The sequence below is a fragment of the Sparus aurata genome, chromosome 19 (genome assembly GCF_900880675.1).
Source record: "Sparus aurata chromosome 19, fSpaAur1.1, whole genome shotgun sequence".
Lineage (NCBI taxonomy): Eukaryota > Metazoa > Chordata > Actinopteri > Spariformes > Sparidae > Sparus > Sparus aurata.
Window position 1 is genome coordinate 30537665 of NC_044205.1, and position 16480 is coordinate 30554144.

General features: G+C 42.9%; 1 protein-coding gene across 1 annotated transcript; it reads left to right on the plus strand.

Moving 5' to 3' along the window:
- The first annotated feature begins 408 nt into the window (after positions 1 to 408).
- On the plus strand, positions 409 to 9883 carry LOC115569909 (NLR family CARD domain-containing protein 3-like). The gene is made up of 3 exons (XM_030398131.1): positions 409 to 491; positions 1555 to 1842; positions 8088 to 9883. Exons 2-3 carry the CDS (start codon positions 1563 to 1565, stop codon positions 9881 to 9883), a joined length of 2076 nt encoding a protein of 691 aa, XP_030253991.1. The 5' UTR covers positions 409 to 491; positions 1555 to 1562.
- The last annotated feature ends 6597 nt before the right edge of the window (positions 9884 to 16480 follow it).

Here is a 16480-nt window from a genome sequence, read left to right on the forward strand (position 1 = left end):
TGTGTGTGTGTGTGTGTGTGAGAGAGAGATGTACAGACAGATGTGACTGTTGGTATTCTGGTTCGGTGTGGTCTCATAATTATGAGTTTAATGTTGATACTTTTTCCTTATTTCAACTTTTAATCTCAGAATTCGGATTCATCAGTATTTTCTCTTCTGATCCTTTTCTTTACCTGGTACAACGGGCTGCCAGGGGCCTCCAGGGGAGCCTGGTGTGAAGGCTGACACTCAGCTGACAGCTGATTGGCTGATGGTGACTCTCAGCTGTAACTTCTGTCATTCTGTTTTTCACACTCTGAATATTTAATGTTAAAAAACGTCCAGAACCGGTGAGATGAATCATTGTTTTGAAGTTCTGGTGGTTCTGAGGGAGTTCAGGTGGAACAGGAAGTTGTTACACCTGAGTATCCACAGAGGGCTCTACTGAGTCACAGTGACGTCACGAGGAAGTGAGCAGACGCAGGGAGCGGTCAGAGTTGAGAAACAAACAGGTGAGTTTGATCACTTTAATGTTCTGATGAGACTGAAAACTGAGACAGAGTTCATTTAACTTTATTAACGATCAGACGGAGCGGAAGTGACGTCAGTGCGCTCTCTCGGGACAGACGACGACCGACTGAAGACAAACCGAAAGTAAACACGGAGAGACGCTTTCAAGTCCCAACGGACCCGTCCGCACCGGGTCAGACACGTCATTAACGGACCCGTCCACACCGGGTCAGACACGTCATTAACGGACCCGTCCGCACCGGGTCAGACACGTCATTAACGGACCCGTCCGCACCGGGTCAGACACGTCATTAACGGACCCGTCCGCACCGGGTCAGACACGTCATTAACGGACCCGTCCACACCGGATCTGACCAAACTGAACCATTAAACACTGAGCGAACACTTCGATCACTGCTGCAGAGATGATGTCAGTCAGATCTTTATTGAGAGCACTGAACAGTGACGGACGAGTTTCCACCAAATGATCAGGAGCAGCGTTTCCTCCCTCTCAGTGTTCAGTTTATTTGTTTAATTCCATCTGTTATTACTAAAGCACTGATACTGAATGTAGATCATGTGTTGGTGTAACACTCACAGGCCAACTGAACAACACCTGTAACCTACCTGTGAGTAAAGCTGACAGGTGAGAATGTTTCATTTCAGTTTTTATCGACACAAACAACCTTTAATGTTCCGACATTTATGACAAAATAAACAAGAATATCAGTTAAAATCCGACTTCAGTTTCAGAGGAACGAGTTTGTTTTGTTGTTTGATGCATAGAAAATAAACTGCTAAAAGATAAATACATTTTTTTAAATGTTTTGAACTAAAATTATGACCAGATCTTATAAAACGCATCTTTAAAGTCCGACACATGCAAGCATGAGCACCAAATTCAACATGGCCGACTGTTTTGTAGGTCTGGATTCGATACACGAGTGGAGAACTTCACTCATGAAGGTGAAAGTAGTCGCGGGGCTGCGTTGAAGGCGGCGCTCTTTTGAAAACATGAGTTTTAATCTTGTTTAGCCCCAAAAACAATCTTCTGTATCCTGACAGGTGTAAAGATGAAGACATCTAAAATGATCATCTTGGAAGTTTTGGAGAACTTGATGCATGTTGAATTTATGGAATTCAAGTGGTACCTGCAGCAATTTGACATCCTGGAAGACTTCCGACCAATCTCAAGGAGGCGACTTGAGTATGCAGACAGGATGGACACAGCGCATCTGATGCTGCAGACCTACAGTGAAACAGGAGCTATTAAAGTGACCAGGAAGATTTTGATGGAGATTCCTCGCAAGGATCTAGTGGTGAACTTATCAGACAACTTTCCACATCCTACAGGTAGGTCATTATAAAGGTTGTTACAGAGTAAATCAATGCATCACTTAACATTTCAGACTGTGCTTGAGGTGAAAGAAGGTGAAACACGTGCTGGCATGTCAACAGGTGTGATATGCAAAAGCAAACATCTTCCCATAGCTGTCCTATTCACCCTCGTAGGAAAGCTGCATTTTTGAGTCCAGCCGGACGCCTCAATACCTTCCAACACCTCTAACATTAGATGCAGGGAGGTTAACACTGTCCACGGCAGGCGTGGAGTCCATGTAGGGGACTGTGAGCGAAGGAGGGAAAGAAAAAGATGGTGCTGGAGAGAAACTCCCCTCAGCAGTTGTGTTTACTCTCTTCATGTCTGTGAGACTCTGGTGTGATGTCAGTATGACAGTTTACACGTCAGTTTCAGTTCAGGTCGTGTTTTCAGGCCGCAAACCACTTGCTTGAAGAACTACAACTACAACGGTATTTCTAGATGAATCGAAGCAGCAGCCTCACTTGACACGTGTGAGAAGCACAACTCGCATCCAGTGTGGCTGCTCTAACCTGTTAACAGGGCGTCTCAATACATCAATCTTTATTTGTTGTACCAGAACAAAAGTTTCCTCATGACACTTTACACTTGGACCAGGTCTTGTCCATGAATCAATGGCAACACGTGTGTTTAGCCTGGGGTTGGTAGAGATTCCTGAATCATGATGGCCGCCACATGACTGGTAACCCTTGAGGCAGAAATGGTCCACGGTCAGGAGATCTGCTCCATGTCCACCACATCTCACCACAGGTGTAGGTAGAACATCCCCAGAGTGTGAGCAGAACCTGCATTCTCGCCTGTCTGTACTCATCTTATAACCGGCACACAGTGAAGGACGGGTGTCATTGCTAGTTTCTGACCAACGTGTCTGGCACCAATGTGTTTGCAGCGGATCCTTTTAGTCCAGTGGGTTATCAGACAGGGCCACGTTACTGGGGCCATTCCTGATCAGATTTTGTGCTGTGTCAGGAGGCATTGTTCCGCTGATGGTGTACTTGGACTTCAGTGGTGTTTGGGTGGGTGATCGTGTCAGGTGGTCCAAAGGTTTCCCAGCAGAACACTGCTTTGTAACAAACCAGGACTGTTAATCACTTCCCCTGTCAGTGGTCTTCATTTGTGGCTGATCGGTGAATGTGTCTGTGCTGATGAGCAGAGACAAAGCCTTCTCTGTGTTCAGCTCTCAGAACTTTGGTAGGTTCTATCTGAATCTCTGTGGTTTCGAGTTTACTTTTACTTCTACATTCCTGTTCGTACTCTCACCCCCAATTTCCACTGCACGTGTCCGCTGCGTTAAGGCTCCGATCCGGTTTCACTCCGCCCGTCCACCGTCCGGCAATCCCCAACAGTTGCGGTTTGAGTCCACTGCGGCGCAGTATGGTGGACAACTGGCGTCACGAGGCAGAGGAGTTCCCGCGATAATCACATAATCACTCACGACCGCAGTTATAGGTCTGTGTTATTAAAAACAACAACACAGTGCGCAGGTGGTCGAGTGGTTAGAGTGCATTCCATAAACGAAGCTGACCCCGGTTCGATTCCGGCCGGAGGTCCTTTGCTGCATGTCACATCCCCCTCTCTCTCCCATATTTCCTATCTGTCTACTGCTTAATAAAGGTGTCTATGCCAAAAAATCTTTAGAAAAAAACCCCCAAAAACAACAACACGAAGTGTTCCTGACCGAAGGATCAGCAGGAGAGCTCGTGTTTGTCTCTTTTTTGAGATTTGTGTGCTGGTGTCAACACAGAGTCTTTTATACTGAAGTGACCGGATGTTGTTTGTTATTTCGGCACTTGACTTCCTGTCTGCTCGGTGCTAAATTCAGCTGAATTGCTGCGTCGTGCTCCGGCATCCGTCAGAAATAGAAGTCCTGCGTATCTGTGCCGGAGGGCTCCGGACTGCCTAGAAGACCTCAGTTCAGTTAACGGCTCCCTTGCATAGCATTGGATCTGTCCTTGCGTATGGTTGCGTATACCCTCTTGTATCGCTCATGGTATCCGCCTGTGTTTTCGCATACATCATGGTATACCTTACCACAAAATATCAGGTGTATATATATGTCAGAGGACCAAGTTATATACAGTACCTCTATCTAAAATTTATACAAGATGACTCCAATTAAGGATTTAAAATTCACCTCTTGGAATGTGAGGGGTGTGGCTAAATTAATCAAGTTGAAGTAAGTTATCACTAGGCTTAAACAACTAGAATCCTCAATTTTTTTTTGTTTTGTTTTTTTTCTTTTTAAATATTTCGCCTTTTATTGCTTTATTGATAGAACAGCTGAAGATTTGACAGGAAACAGGGAGAGAGAGAGGGGGAGTGACACGCAGCAAAGGGACCCGGGCCGGGAGTCGAACCCGGGTCCACTGCAGAGCCTCGGCACATGGGACGTGCGCTCCACCCACCGAGCCAAATGGCGCCCCATCCTCAGTTGTTTTTATTCAAGAGTCCCATTTACTCATTGATGAACTATTGAAAGTGCGTAGGAGATGGCCAGGCCAGGTATTCTCTTCCTGTTTTTTGTGCCACTCTAGAGGAGTCTACACAAATCATGTAAATAATACTATTTCAGACACAGCTGGTAGATATTTGGTGGTACAAGGTACACTGTTGAGTGAGAATATTAACACAATTAACGTATATGGCCCCAATGATGACAATTCCTCATTTTTTGAGAACCTATTTCTATTAATTGCCACCCTTCCTGGTACAGTTTTGATAGCAGGGGATTTTAACTGCACACTAGACCCGAAACTTGATCGCTCCTCTGGGGTGGATACCTCACACTCTCACAGCAGGAAGAAGTTACAACGCTTTATAGATGAACTGAATCTCTGTGTTCCCTGGAGAGTGCAAAACCCGTCAAAAAGAGAGTTTTCATGCTTCTCATCATCATTTAAAACCCAATTTTGTATAGATTATTTTTTTAGTTTCCAGATCCCTGCTGCCCAATATGTCTGGATGTCAATACGATAGCACGGCCCTGTCAGATCATTCCCCCATTAAAGCATATATCCGCGGCCAAATGATAAGTTTCACTGGTTCCAAATTTAATAAATTTAAACAGAAAATGAACGAGTTGGACACAGAAATTAGAGAGTTGGGGAGAGCGGTGTGCCTTGATAATTCGGTGCCAACTAAACAAAAACTTTTGGCCCTTATATAATATGAAGAACCCTCCACACAAAAAGCGAAAGATAGCCTATTAAGACTCAAACAAACCTTTTATGAGCAAGGGGAAAAACCCAGTAGGTTGCTTGCCTGGCAAATCAAAAAACAAAATACAGAGAGAGCTATAAATGCATTTAGAAATGAAAAAGGGGTTATTACAACAGACCCATTGGAAATTACCCAAACTTTTGTTTCATTTTACAAGACCCTTTATCAATCGAAATATCCAGCAGAATCTATAGATCAGAATACTTTCCTAGATGGGCTAAGAATCCCCACTATTCCAGAAGACACAAAGCTTCGGTTGGATAAAGAATTGGATGCTACAGATATTGTTAATGCCATCTGTAACATGAAAAATGGAAAAGCAGCAGGGCCTGACGGGCTGCCAATATATATATATAAACTAATTAAAGACAAACTGATTGCCCCTTTATTAGAAATGTATATAGAGGCCTTTGAACGTGGCCACCTTCCTCCGTCACTGCGAAGCGCCCTAATCATACTCATTCTGAAACTGGGCAAGCCACCGACTGAATGTGGATCTCACAGCCCAATTTCACTTATGAACTCTGATGCAAAAATTATAGTGAAAGCTTTATGTATGAGACTGGAGAGAGTCCTGCCATCCATTATACATACAGATCATAATAGTTTTGTGAAGAACTGTCAGGGTTTTCATAATGTGAGGAGAGTACTTAATATAATTTGTGCTAACAAAGGGTCCTCTGACACCGCCATTTTATCACTCACAACACTGAGAGGGCGTTCGACAGGGTCGAATGGCCATATCTTTTAGAAGTGCTTAGACGTTTTGGATTTGGGGACTACTTTTGTAAATGGATTGACATTCTGTTTACTGACTCTGCTGCAGAAGTTTGCACAAACTACGTGACTTCGCTTCCATTCGAATTGTCTCGCGGCACAAGACAGGGCTCACCGCTCTCACCTCTACTTTTTATAATAGCGATGGAGCCACTGGCATTGGCAATATGGAAACATCCTACAATATGTGGTATTAACACAGGTGGCTTGGAGCATCAAATTGCATTATTTGCAGATGACATTATCGTGTTTCTGTCGTGTCTGAGAAAATCAATACCTTCCCTTTTAGAGCTGATGAGTGAATTTGGTGGCTTTTCTGGGTTTAAGGTGAATAAAGAGAAATCTTCAATTATGTTCCTAATGATAGAGAGAGAAGAAATCTAGTGATACCCCACCCTTTCATAAATGCTGTGGACGGTTTTAATTATTTGGGTATTAAAATAACCCCAAAGATAAATTATAAATTATGAGCCCTTGTTAGATTCAGTCTCTGAAGACATTACAAGATGGATGGCTCTACCTCTCTCTTTAATGGGTAGAATAAGTGTAATTAAAATGACAATTTTTTTATATTTGTTTCAATCGATCCCATTGGCGCCTCCACCCTCACTCTTTCCTAAAACTAGAAAGCTGTTTTTGAATTTTATCAGGAATAATAGAAAGCCCAGACTCAGATTATCTCTTCTATGTTTGCCGTATGACAGGGGTGGATTACAACTGCCTAATATTCAGTGGTATTATTGGGCTGCCCAATTGAGGGCCACCATGTTTTGGTTTTCTGAAGGAATAGATTTGCCCTGGTTACAAATTGAATTATTGTCATCGAGTGAATTGACACTACATGGTTTTTGTACTCGGCGCCCCTAAAAAGTTTATTGAAAAAAACAACCAATCCCTTTGTGAAAAACACTATTGTGGTCTGGTATGAGGTAACTTAAATATCTAGAAGACTTTCAAGTGCTGTCAAGTGCCGATTTGGGGCAATGATCATTTCAGCCCAGCCAAGAAGGATTTGGGATTTAAAAGTTGGTTAAATAAGGGTATAACTAAGCTTTTAGACCTAAATAAGGACAATACACTGATGTCATTTGACGATCTAAAAGTGAAGTTCGACATCCCGATAAAGCATTTCTTTAAGTATTTGCAACTTAGAAGTTTTATTCTCACTCGCCTCAAACGCTCATTTCGCAACCTCCACTGTCCACACTGGAGTCATTCTCCACACAGAACTGTTTCAGTAAGGGACGGGTTGCTCAGTTATCCAAAATGTTTGTAAATAACAACAAAGATAATATAGAGAGAAAGAGACAAGATTGGATACGAGACTTGAATGAGGAAATATCACTGGAGGAATGGGGTACAATATGTTCAAAGGCCCAATCACAGACCATTAACACCCGACTACGTTGATACAATACAAGTGGATAATGAGATTATACACTACCCCTGTAAAATTAAATAGATTCGACCCTAATATTCCTGATCTTTGTTATAAGTGCGGTGAATATAAAGGTACTCTATATCATTGCTTATGGGGATGTGAGGAAATTCTAAAATTTTGGAGATTAATGACACAGTATATCTCACAAATTACCTCGACCTTGATTCCTCTAAATCCCAAATTGTGTGTTCTGGGTGTCTATCCTGCCAATTGCTCTGTGGCCAATAGAGAAAAAAAGATGGTGGATTTGTGTCTACTACAGGCTAGACGGTCAATTGCCCTGTGCTGGAAAAATATTAATGGTCTGCTTTTGGCTGAGAAATCTAACATCATGTCTGGCTTTAGAAAGACTCACTTATGTTATCAGGTAAAAAAAACCCTCTGAATTTAAAGACATTTGGGAAAGATTCTTAGACTTTGTTAAACATGGTGATATTAAAGAAGCTCTGTAAATATTAATGTGTCTATGATGTGATGTGAAGTGAAGTGATGTGATTATTTGATGTACCGTGGGGATAGATCAGTAAGTGTCCAATGTTATATGCTGCCCGTTCGAATGGGGAAATTGTATTGTTTTTCTGTGTAATTGTTGTCGTTGTTGTTGCTTGACTTTGAGTTAAATGTGCTAAATGTGAAAAACTGAATAGAGACATGTTAAAAAAAAACTTAAAAACTTTATAACCTTATTTCTATTTCTTCCTATATTCATTTTTTATATTGATAATGAAAATAATCAGTTGATTGTCAAATTTAAATTAGTTTTGTCTCATTCTTCTCTTTCAGCTGATAGAGGTCTGCAGGAGGTTTTAGATGAACATAAGATCAGTCTGAGGAGGAGATGTGAACATGTGACTGAAGGAAGTGATGAAACAGGAAGTGGAACCCTCCTCAACAGGATCTACACTGAGCTCTACATCACAGAGGGACAGAGTGAAGAGGTTAATACCCAACATGAGGTGAGACAGCTAGAGACAGCTTCCAAGATGGAGACCCTCCATGACACTCCAATCAGGTGCTGCGACATCTTTAAAGCCTCACCTGACCAACAAAGACGCATCAGGGTCGTTCTGACCAACGGCGTCGCTGGAGTTGGAAAAACCTTCTCAGTGCTGAAGTTCACTCTGGACTGGGCAGAGGGCTCCGAAAACCAAGATGTCAGTCTGCTGGTTCTGCTTTCGTTCAGGGAGCTGAACCTGATCAGAGATGAGCAGTACAGTCTTCTCAGGCTGCTCCATGTTTTCCATCCAACATTACAGAAGGTGACAGCAGAGAAGCTCGCTGTCTGTAAACTTCTCTTCATCTTTGACGGCCTGGATGAAAGCAGACTTTCACTGGATTTCAACAACCATGAGGTCGTGTCTGATGTCACACAGAAGTCATCAGTCAGCCTGCTGCTGACAAACCTCATCCAGGGGAAGCTGCTTCCCTCGGCTCTCATCTGGATAACTTCCCGACCTGCAGCGGCCAATCAGATCCCTCCTTCATGTGTGGACAGGGTAACAGAAGTACGAGGCTTCACTGACGTCCAGAAGGAGGAGTACTTCAGGAGGAGGTTCAGTGATGAAGATCTGTCCAGCAGAATCATCTCACACATCAAGACCTCCAGGAGCCTCCACATCATGTGTTGGATCCCAGTCTTCTGCTGGATCACTGCTACAGTTCTGGACCACATGTTGACTATAGACCAGAGAGCAGAGCTGCCCAAGACCCTGACTGACATGTACTCACACTTCCTGCTGGTTCAGACAAAGAGGAAGAAGCAGAAGTACGATGAGGGACGTGAGACGAGTCCACAGGAGCTGACGGAGGCTGACAGGGAAGTTCTTCTGAAGCTGGGGAGGCTGGCGTTTGAACATCTGGAGACAGGAAACATCATGTTCTACCAAGAAGACCTGGAGCGCTGTGGTCTTGATGTCACAGAGGCCTCGGTGCACTCAGGAGTTTGTACAGAGATCTTCAAAAGTGAGAGTGTGATCTTCCAGAAAACAGTCTACTGCTTTGTTCATCTGAGCGTTCAGGAGTTTCTGGCTGCAGTCTACATGTTCCACTGTTACACCAACATGAACACAAAGGTACTGGAGGACTTCCTGGCAGAAGACTTCAGTGACTCATCCCTTGATGTCTTCCTGAGGAAAGCCATTGAGAAATCCTTTGAAAGTAAAAACCACCACTTGGACCTGTTTGTTCGGTTCCTTCATGGCCTCTCTTTGAAGTCCAACCAGAGTCTCTTAGGAGTCCTGCTTGGTCAGACAGACAACAGTCCAGGACTCATCCAGAGAGCCATCAACAAACTGAAGGAGATGTTCACCAATGATGTCTCTCCTCACAGAAGTATGAACATATTGCACTGTCTGATAGAGCTGAATGACCACTCAGTTCATCAGGAGATCCAAGAGTTCCTCAAGTCTGATAACAGAACAGAGAGGGATCTCTCTGAGATCCACTGCTCAACTCTGGCTTATATGCTACTAATGTCAGAGGAGGTTCTGGACGAGTTGGACATGAAAAAATACAACACATCACAACAGGGACGATTGAGACTAATTCCAGTTGTGGGGAAATGCAGAAAGGCTGTGTGAGTATCCTCTCAAACCAACTGGTTTTCAAATAATGGATGCAATAATTTGCAAATCTGTTTTCAACCAATATTCAGTGTTTTTTGTAAACATAGTTTTTGTCTGAATTTGATGAAAGCAACACGTTCCAAACATGCTAGGGCAGAAAGAGTTTGAAAACACTTGTTTGGAGCATTCCACATGTAAATTGGTTCAGGTGATAGTATCATGACTGGGTATAAAAGAGGCATTGTTGGAAATAGGGATGCACATGGTTAACCGTTTAACCGTTAACCGATAACAGGAACTTTGACCGATTAATACTATCGGTAAAATTTTTTTTTGCTACTACGTCAATCAACTCATGGGAGCGTGTCAACGTGCAACACGTGCCTTTACGTGCTTTCCGCCACAGCCCACTTCACAGCAAAAATGAAGCGAGCAAAAAGGAGTTCTGTGTGGGACAATTTCGACCGAAAAGGAGGTTATTTGCAAACTATGCGGTACAGCACTGAAATATTGTGGAAAATAAGTCCCGACAGGACGAACCGGACCCGACGCGAAGTCTGATTCGTCCTGAAGGGACTTATTTTCCCGATAATGACCGCCGTTCTATACATTATCCTGCTTATTACACGGCTACTTGCCAACACGAAAAAAAAAAACGTCACACAGTATGTCTTTTTACAATTTATTTGTTACTGTTCAGGCGTTCAGTGTTTTTCAGCAGAGAAATAGTTCGCCAAACCGATGCCGTTTCTCTTCTCCCTCTTCGCTGCTTTCCTCTTCTTTTCTTGACCTTTGATGACAACTCAGCCTTTTGCCAAGACTCGAAATCACCGTATTTACCAAAAATATTAAAGTTAATGTGAAACTCATCCATGCTAGTGGCATAGGAGTAGTTTTTTCCGATATTAAGTAGACTACAGATCAGCTGACGTCGCTTAGCAACCGAAGACGCTGCGGTGATAAGTGACCGGGACTACTTGCGGAGCAAAGATTTTAGAGCGCTGAGTGTTGCGAAATACGCGAATCAGAGGCAAAAAGGCCACTTTCAAATAAATGGAGCTTTCTGCAGCATTAAGAAGAGCGGTGTAATAATGGTTATTAATCGGTTAATGAGCGTCGGTTATCGGTCATAAAAAAAATTAAAAATGTGTATCCCTAGTTGGAAAGCTCACAAGCATGGATGGGGCGACGCAAACAGAGATCATCTCTCCCGACTAATTTTTCACTTTCACAGATGTGGGATCAGATCACAATGACAGACTAAAGATATTACAAAAGCCCAAATGTCTTCTTGGCCTTCATCTAAAAGATTAAAGCATGAAAAGATAGTAAGTCTGTAGGCATGAGAGTGATAATGATTGTTTCATGTGAGATAAGATTGGCTAAACCTTTGATGTGAAGAGCAAATGGTAATCAAAACAGTAAATGTTAAGCTGTTTGTCATCAATTACTTGAGGTGACTCTTAAGTGTCTAATTCTAATAAAGTCCTTTGGTAATGTGTCATGGCAGACTCTCTCACTGTGGACTCTCAGAGACTCACTGTGAAATTGTGGCCTCAGCTCTTAAGTCCAACCCCTCCCACCTGACAGAGCTGGACCTGAGTGACAACAAGCTGCAGGATTCAGGAGTGAAGCTGCTGTGTGCTGCACTGGAGAATCCAAACTGGAGACTGGAGACTCTGAGGTCAGTTTACTGTTTTAGCTTTTATATTGTGTGTATGTGTGTGTATCATTTCAAATATTGTAATTCACAATGTTTTTCTCAATGGATTTGCTTAAACACAAATCTGAAGTATTGCTCTTCTGAAGAATGTTCTGTCTTTCCTATGGAGCTCCGAAGGTGAAAAGGGGGAGATAGAAATAGAAAGATGCAAGACTTGAGGAATCTCTTGTGCTTGTTTGCCTCCTCTGGCTTGTTATTCCAGACGAATGCATTTAACTTCCAGTCGCTACTAGCAAAAAAGGGATGTGTTGAAAAAAATTATAAAAATGTTGGCAGGGTGACCATTTGTTTTTTAGATTTTCGTGCTCTGCAAGGAATAGGGTAAGATAGGTCCATCTGTTTATGTCTGATTTACATTTAGCCAGTAGTGGTTGAACATTTTTGAGTAACAAATTCTTGGAGGAATTTTTGACAAACAGTCCCATGTTCTGCCAAGTATTTGAATCTCTCTTATAATATCTCAAAGGGAATAGTGGAATAGAGAAGTGTTTTTCTAGTTGGGTTACAAAAATAATTATGCTTGGATAATAAGCAACCAAACTGATCCAGAATTAGAAGTATCTGGGATGAAATCTGATGGGAAATGTATAAAAGATGGTCACCCAAAACTAGCGAGAGAAGTGGATCAGGCCTTGACAAGTAATTGTCCTCAAACCTATAATGACTTCTGAACCAGATGACTGAATGTTTGATAGCTATATTGAACAATGGGGGAGGAAGCAGGCATCTCTGACGTGTCCTGATTTTATGCCATTGATGTGTACAAGCAAATGAAGACCATGCATGTTATTAATGTGTGTTAACATGAACAGGTGTATGAATGTTGTGATGACATTGTGATGATCCATAATAGCACAATGACATAGTTATTGTAGAGAAAAGCTCATTGATTCAGACATAGTAATGTTGAGCTGCACATTTCAAACCTTATTGTGAATGTATTTTTATTCATAATTTATAATTATAATTATAATCTATTATTTTTTCAGATTGAGTGGCTGCTGGTTGTCGAAGATCAGCTGTGTCTCTCTGGCTTCAGCTCTCAAGTCCAACACCTCCCATTTGAGAGAGCTGGACCTGAGTAACAACAACTTGCAGGATTCAGGAGTGAAGCTGCTGTGTGATTTTCTGCAGAGTCCACACTGTAGACTAAAGACTTTGAGGTCAGTCCACTAACTAACATAATGAACAAAATTAACCTGCAGTCACATAACACTTATGTTTCTTGAAGTGCCATTTGATGTCAACCAACCTGGAATTCCAAAATTCTCTCCACTTTATGTCTTGTGGATGTCTTGTCTACAGATGTGACCATTTACCTAAAACTATAAACATTAATTTACTTTATACTTTTAAAAGTTTATATTTTTTACAGTTTCTTTATGGTCATACCCGGCTAACTGACTTTTGACCTCATAGTTTATGTCATGCATTCTTTGTTCTTGACAAAATGATGTGAAAAATTATCTTACATTCATGGGACCTACCAAAATCCTATAGCTGGATTCCAGATATTTTCAAGTTTGACACTTGGAGCAAAATGACAGAATTTTTTAGAACTCTGCATGTGTATTTTCAGCAACACCAACTGTTTATAATTAACTGGATTGGGTTGAAATTTGTCCTCAACATCACACAACACACACAACCCCAAAGATCATTTGCAGCATGTATTAATTAGATAGTTAAAATGTTAGAATGTACCAAGAGAAACCATGAAACGAACTGGGATTTAGTATGGATGGTCCCAAAGTAACTGTATAAAATGTCCCCTGGAACTTCCGGCCGGACACCATCATGGCGGCAGCATAAACAAGAGGCTCCCGGACATTGAGTAGAAAAGCCCTATTAGCCGGAAGTTTGTGACAGTTTTGAGTAATGAGAGAGCAGAGTTAAGAGGGCGATGATTAAGACAAGAGGAAAACCGCGGAAATCGAGTAAGAACGCGGACCCGGACCTCGAGCAGGAGTGCGAGCGAGCTAAGCTAGTGGGCGAGTTAGTCGAATTAGCAGAGGAACCTGTGGAGCTATCTGAGGTCACAGCGGGGCCATCCAGTGACAGAGTGGTGACATCGCGAGAAAGCCATGACGACGAGGAACTGGACCAACCGGTGGGACAGATGGTGGATCTGGGGACGATTCTGCAGGAGTTACGCGAGTTTCGCTGGGAGAATGGTGAAAGTTTGAGGCAGATCAAAGACGACATCAGGAAGGCCAACAGCAGGATTGATGATGCTGAGCAGTGGATTGTGGAAGCGGAGGAGCGCACTCAGATACTCGGGGAAGCTACGTTGGAGCTTTTGGAACTGCAGAGGCGAGCCGAGGATAAAATTACGGACTTGGAGGGCCGCGCGAGGAGGGAGAACGTCCGAATTCATGGGGTGAAGGAAGGAGCGGAGGGGAACGCACAGTCCAGGACCACTTTTGTTGAGAAGCTTCTCAGGGAGAAGCTGGAGCTACCTCCGTTGTTGGAGTTGAAGATTGAAAGAGCTCACCGTGCTTTGGGCGCGTTGCCCCCAAAGGACGCTCTGCCAAGGTCCATTGTGATCAAGTTTAAGGAGGAACTTAAAGAAATAGCTTGGCAGAAGAAGAGCTTTGAATACGAGGGGAGAAAGGTGTTTTTGGACCATGACTATGCGCCAGAAGTTCTGAAAAGACGCAAGGAGTACACGGAGGCGAAAAAAGGCTCTGCGGCTAAGAATATACGCTTCCAGACGCCTTTCCCAGTGAAGCTCTGAGTGTTTTATGAGGGGGAGACGCGAGTCTACAACACAGTGGGGGAGGCGATGGAGGACATGGTGGCCCGAGGGTTCCAGGTGGAGATCGTGAAGCCGGCAGAGGACTGGGGGGGGGGCGGATTAAGAAGTTGTCCTGGATGACGAGCCGTGTGGGAAGGGGGACGGGGGTCAGAGGAGATGCGCCAGGGGTTTAAACGGAGATTGCAAGCCTTCAGGAGAGACCCTGACGACTGCTAGAGAGCAGCGCTTTGATGTGACAGTTCATTTGTTTCCAGGGGCGTTCCTAAATTGGACACGGACATCAAGGTGGGGCTCAGCGAATGGCTCATCTGTCGAAGGTACTTTATTTTATTTTTTTTCTCACCCTGGGTTATAATTCCTCATAAGATAAGGACGTCGGGGTTGCACTGTGGAACTGTTGTAGCCTTATGGACATAGCTGTGTCTGACAGCGAGGGCCCCCCGCCCCTAGGGAGTGGGGGACACCCCTCAGAGCTGACTAAACACCAAAGCTCTAATAAGGTCAACGTTCAGACCTCACTTAAGGAAGTTCTTTCACTGTTTTGTTGGAAGTTGTTTTTGTTATTGTTATATTTTGTGTGTTTGAATGTTCACTTTGTTCCTGTAGCAAATGGGGTGGGTAATGCAATAGTGCTGGGGAGGTTGGTACATGCCATGAGAATGGATTATGAGGAACGATATTAAAGTTGCCTCATATAATGTCAATGGTGTACTTAATCCGGTCAAAAGGAGTAAGATCATGAGTAAGATGAAAAAAGAAGGGGTAGGGTTCATACTGTTACAAGAGACCCACCTGACAGAAAAAGAACATGTTAAACTAAAAAGGAGTGGATACAATCAAATATTCTCTGCCTCTTACAAGAAGGGTCATAGGAGAGGGGTTGCCATTATAGTTTCTACTAAGTTAACATTTGACAAGATAAAGGAGTTGAGCGACAGGGAGGGAAGGTTTGTCATGGTTAAGGGGAAACTGGAGGGGGAGGTGGTGACTTTTCTTAGCGTCTATGCTCCACCCGGTTCAGATTGGGGGTTCTATAGGCATATATTTGATTTGATAACTCTGGAGGCGGAGGGTGTCCTGGTAATGAGGGGGGATCTGAACCAAAGACTGAGCCCACAGCTAGCTAACAGCTAACACAGAGGAATGGGCTTGATAAGAAGATAAAGGTGTTAATGTCTGAAATTGGTATTTTTGATGTATGGAGAGATCTGAATCCCACGACTAGGGATTACTGCTATTACTCAGCACCTCATAACATATATTCAAGGACTGATTATTTTTTGATGAATGATAAGGATAGGTATAAAGTGGTGAACTGTGAAATGGGAGTAATGGACCTATCAGATCATAGCCCTCTTTATTTAACAATACACCTGGAATGCGAGAAAAAGACAACGCTTTGGAGGCTAAATTCGAGTATGTTAAAAGGCCAAATGAGAGAAGAAATAGTATAGTAATATCTTTTACTTTGGGATGCGGATGCTCAGTGAGTCCTCTTCTTTTCGCAATATTTCTGGAACCACTAAGTTGTTGGATAAAACAAAATGATGCCATAACGGTATAGATGTGGGGGTAGGGGCACAAAAGTTAGCCTTATTTGCAGATGATTTATTAGTTTATTTGTCGAGCCCGAATACCTCCCTGCCTGCACTTATGGCTACTCTTCGAGAATATGAATGTATGTCGGGTTATAAAATAAATGTACAAAAGACTCAGGTGATTACTTTTTTCTATGACCCAAGCCAAGCTATTAGGGACAAATATAACATTAACTGGGAGGCTACGTTGATACAATATTTGGGAGTTACTTTACCTCGGGAATTGGGTCAATTAAAATCCAGTAATTATGATAAGTTGCTTAATAGGATTAAATCAGATATTAGCATGTGGAATCTGATACCCTATACGAGTATTGCACAGAGAGTGGAGGTAATTAAGATGAATGTACTGCCAAGGCTTCTGTACCTGTTCCACAGTCTACCTGTGGAGGTGCCAGATACAGATTTCAAGGAATGGGATAAACTGATCTCTAGGTACATCTGGCAAGGACGGAGACCTAGGATTAGGTTCAAGACACTGCAGTTGCCTAAGAACAGGGGAGGATTAGCACTCCTGTGCATGAAAAGCTACT

Coding starts and splice junctions, on each gene's coding strand:
- LOC115569909 (XM_030398131.1), top strand. CDS start 1,563: ATGAAGACATCTAAAATGATCATCTTGGAAGTTTTGGAGAACTTGATG. Junction 1,843..8,087: donor CAACTTTCCACATCCTACAG/GTAGGTCATTAT, acceptor CTTCTCTTTCAG/CTGATAGAGGTCTGCAGGAG.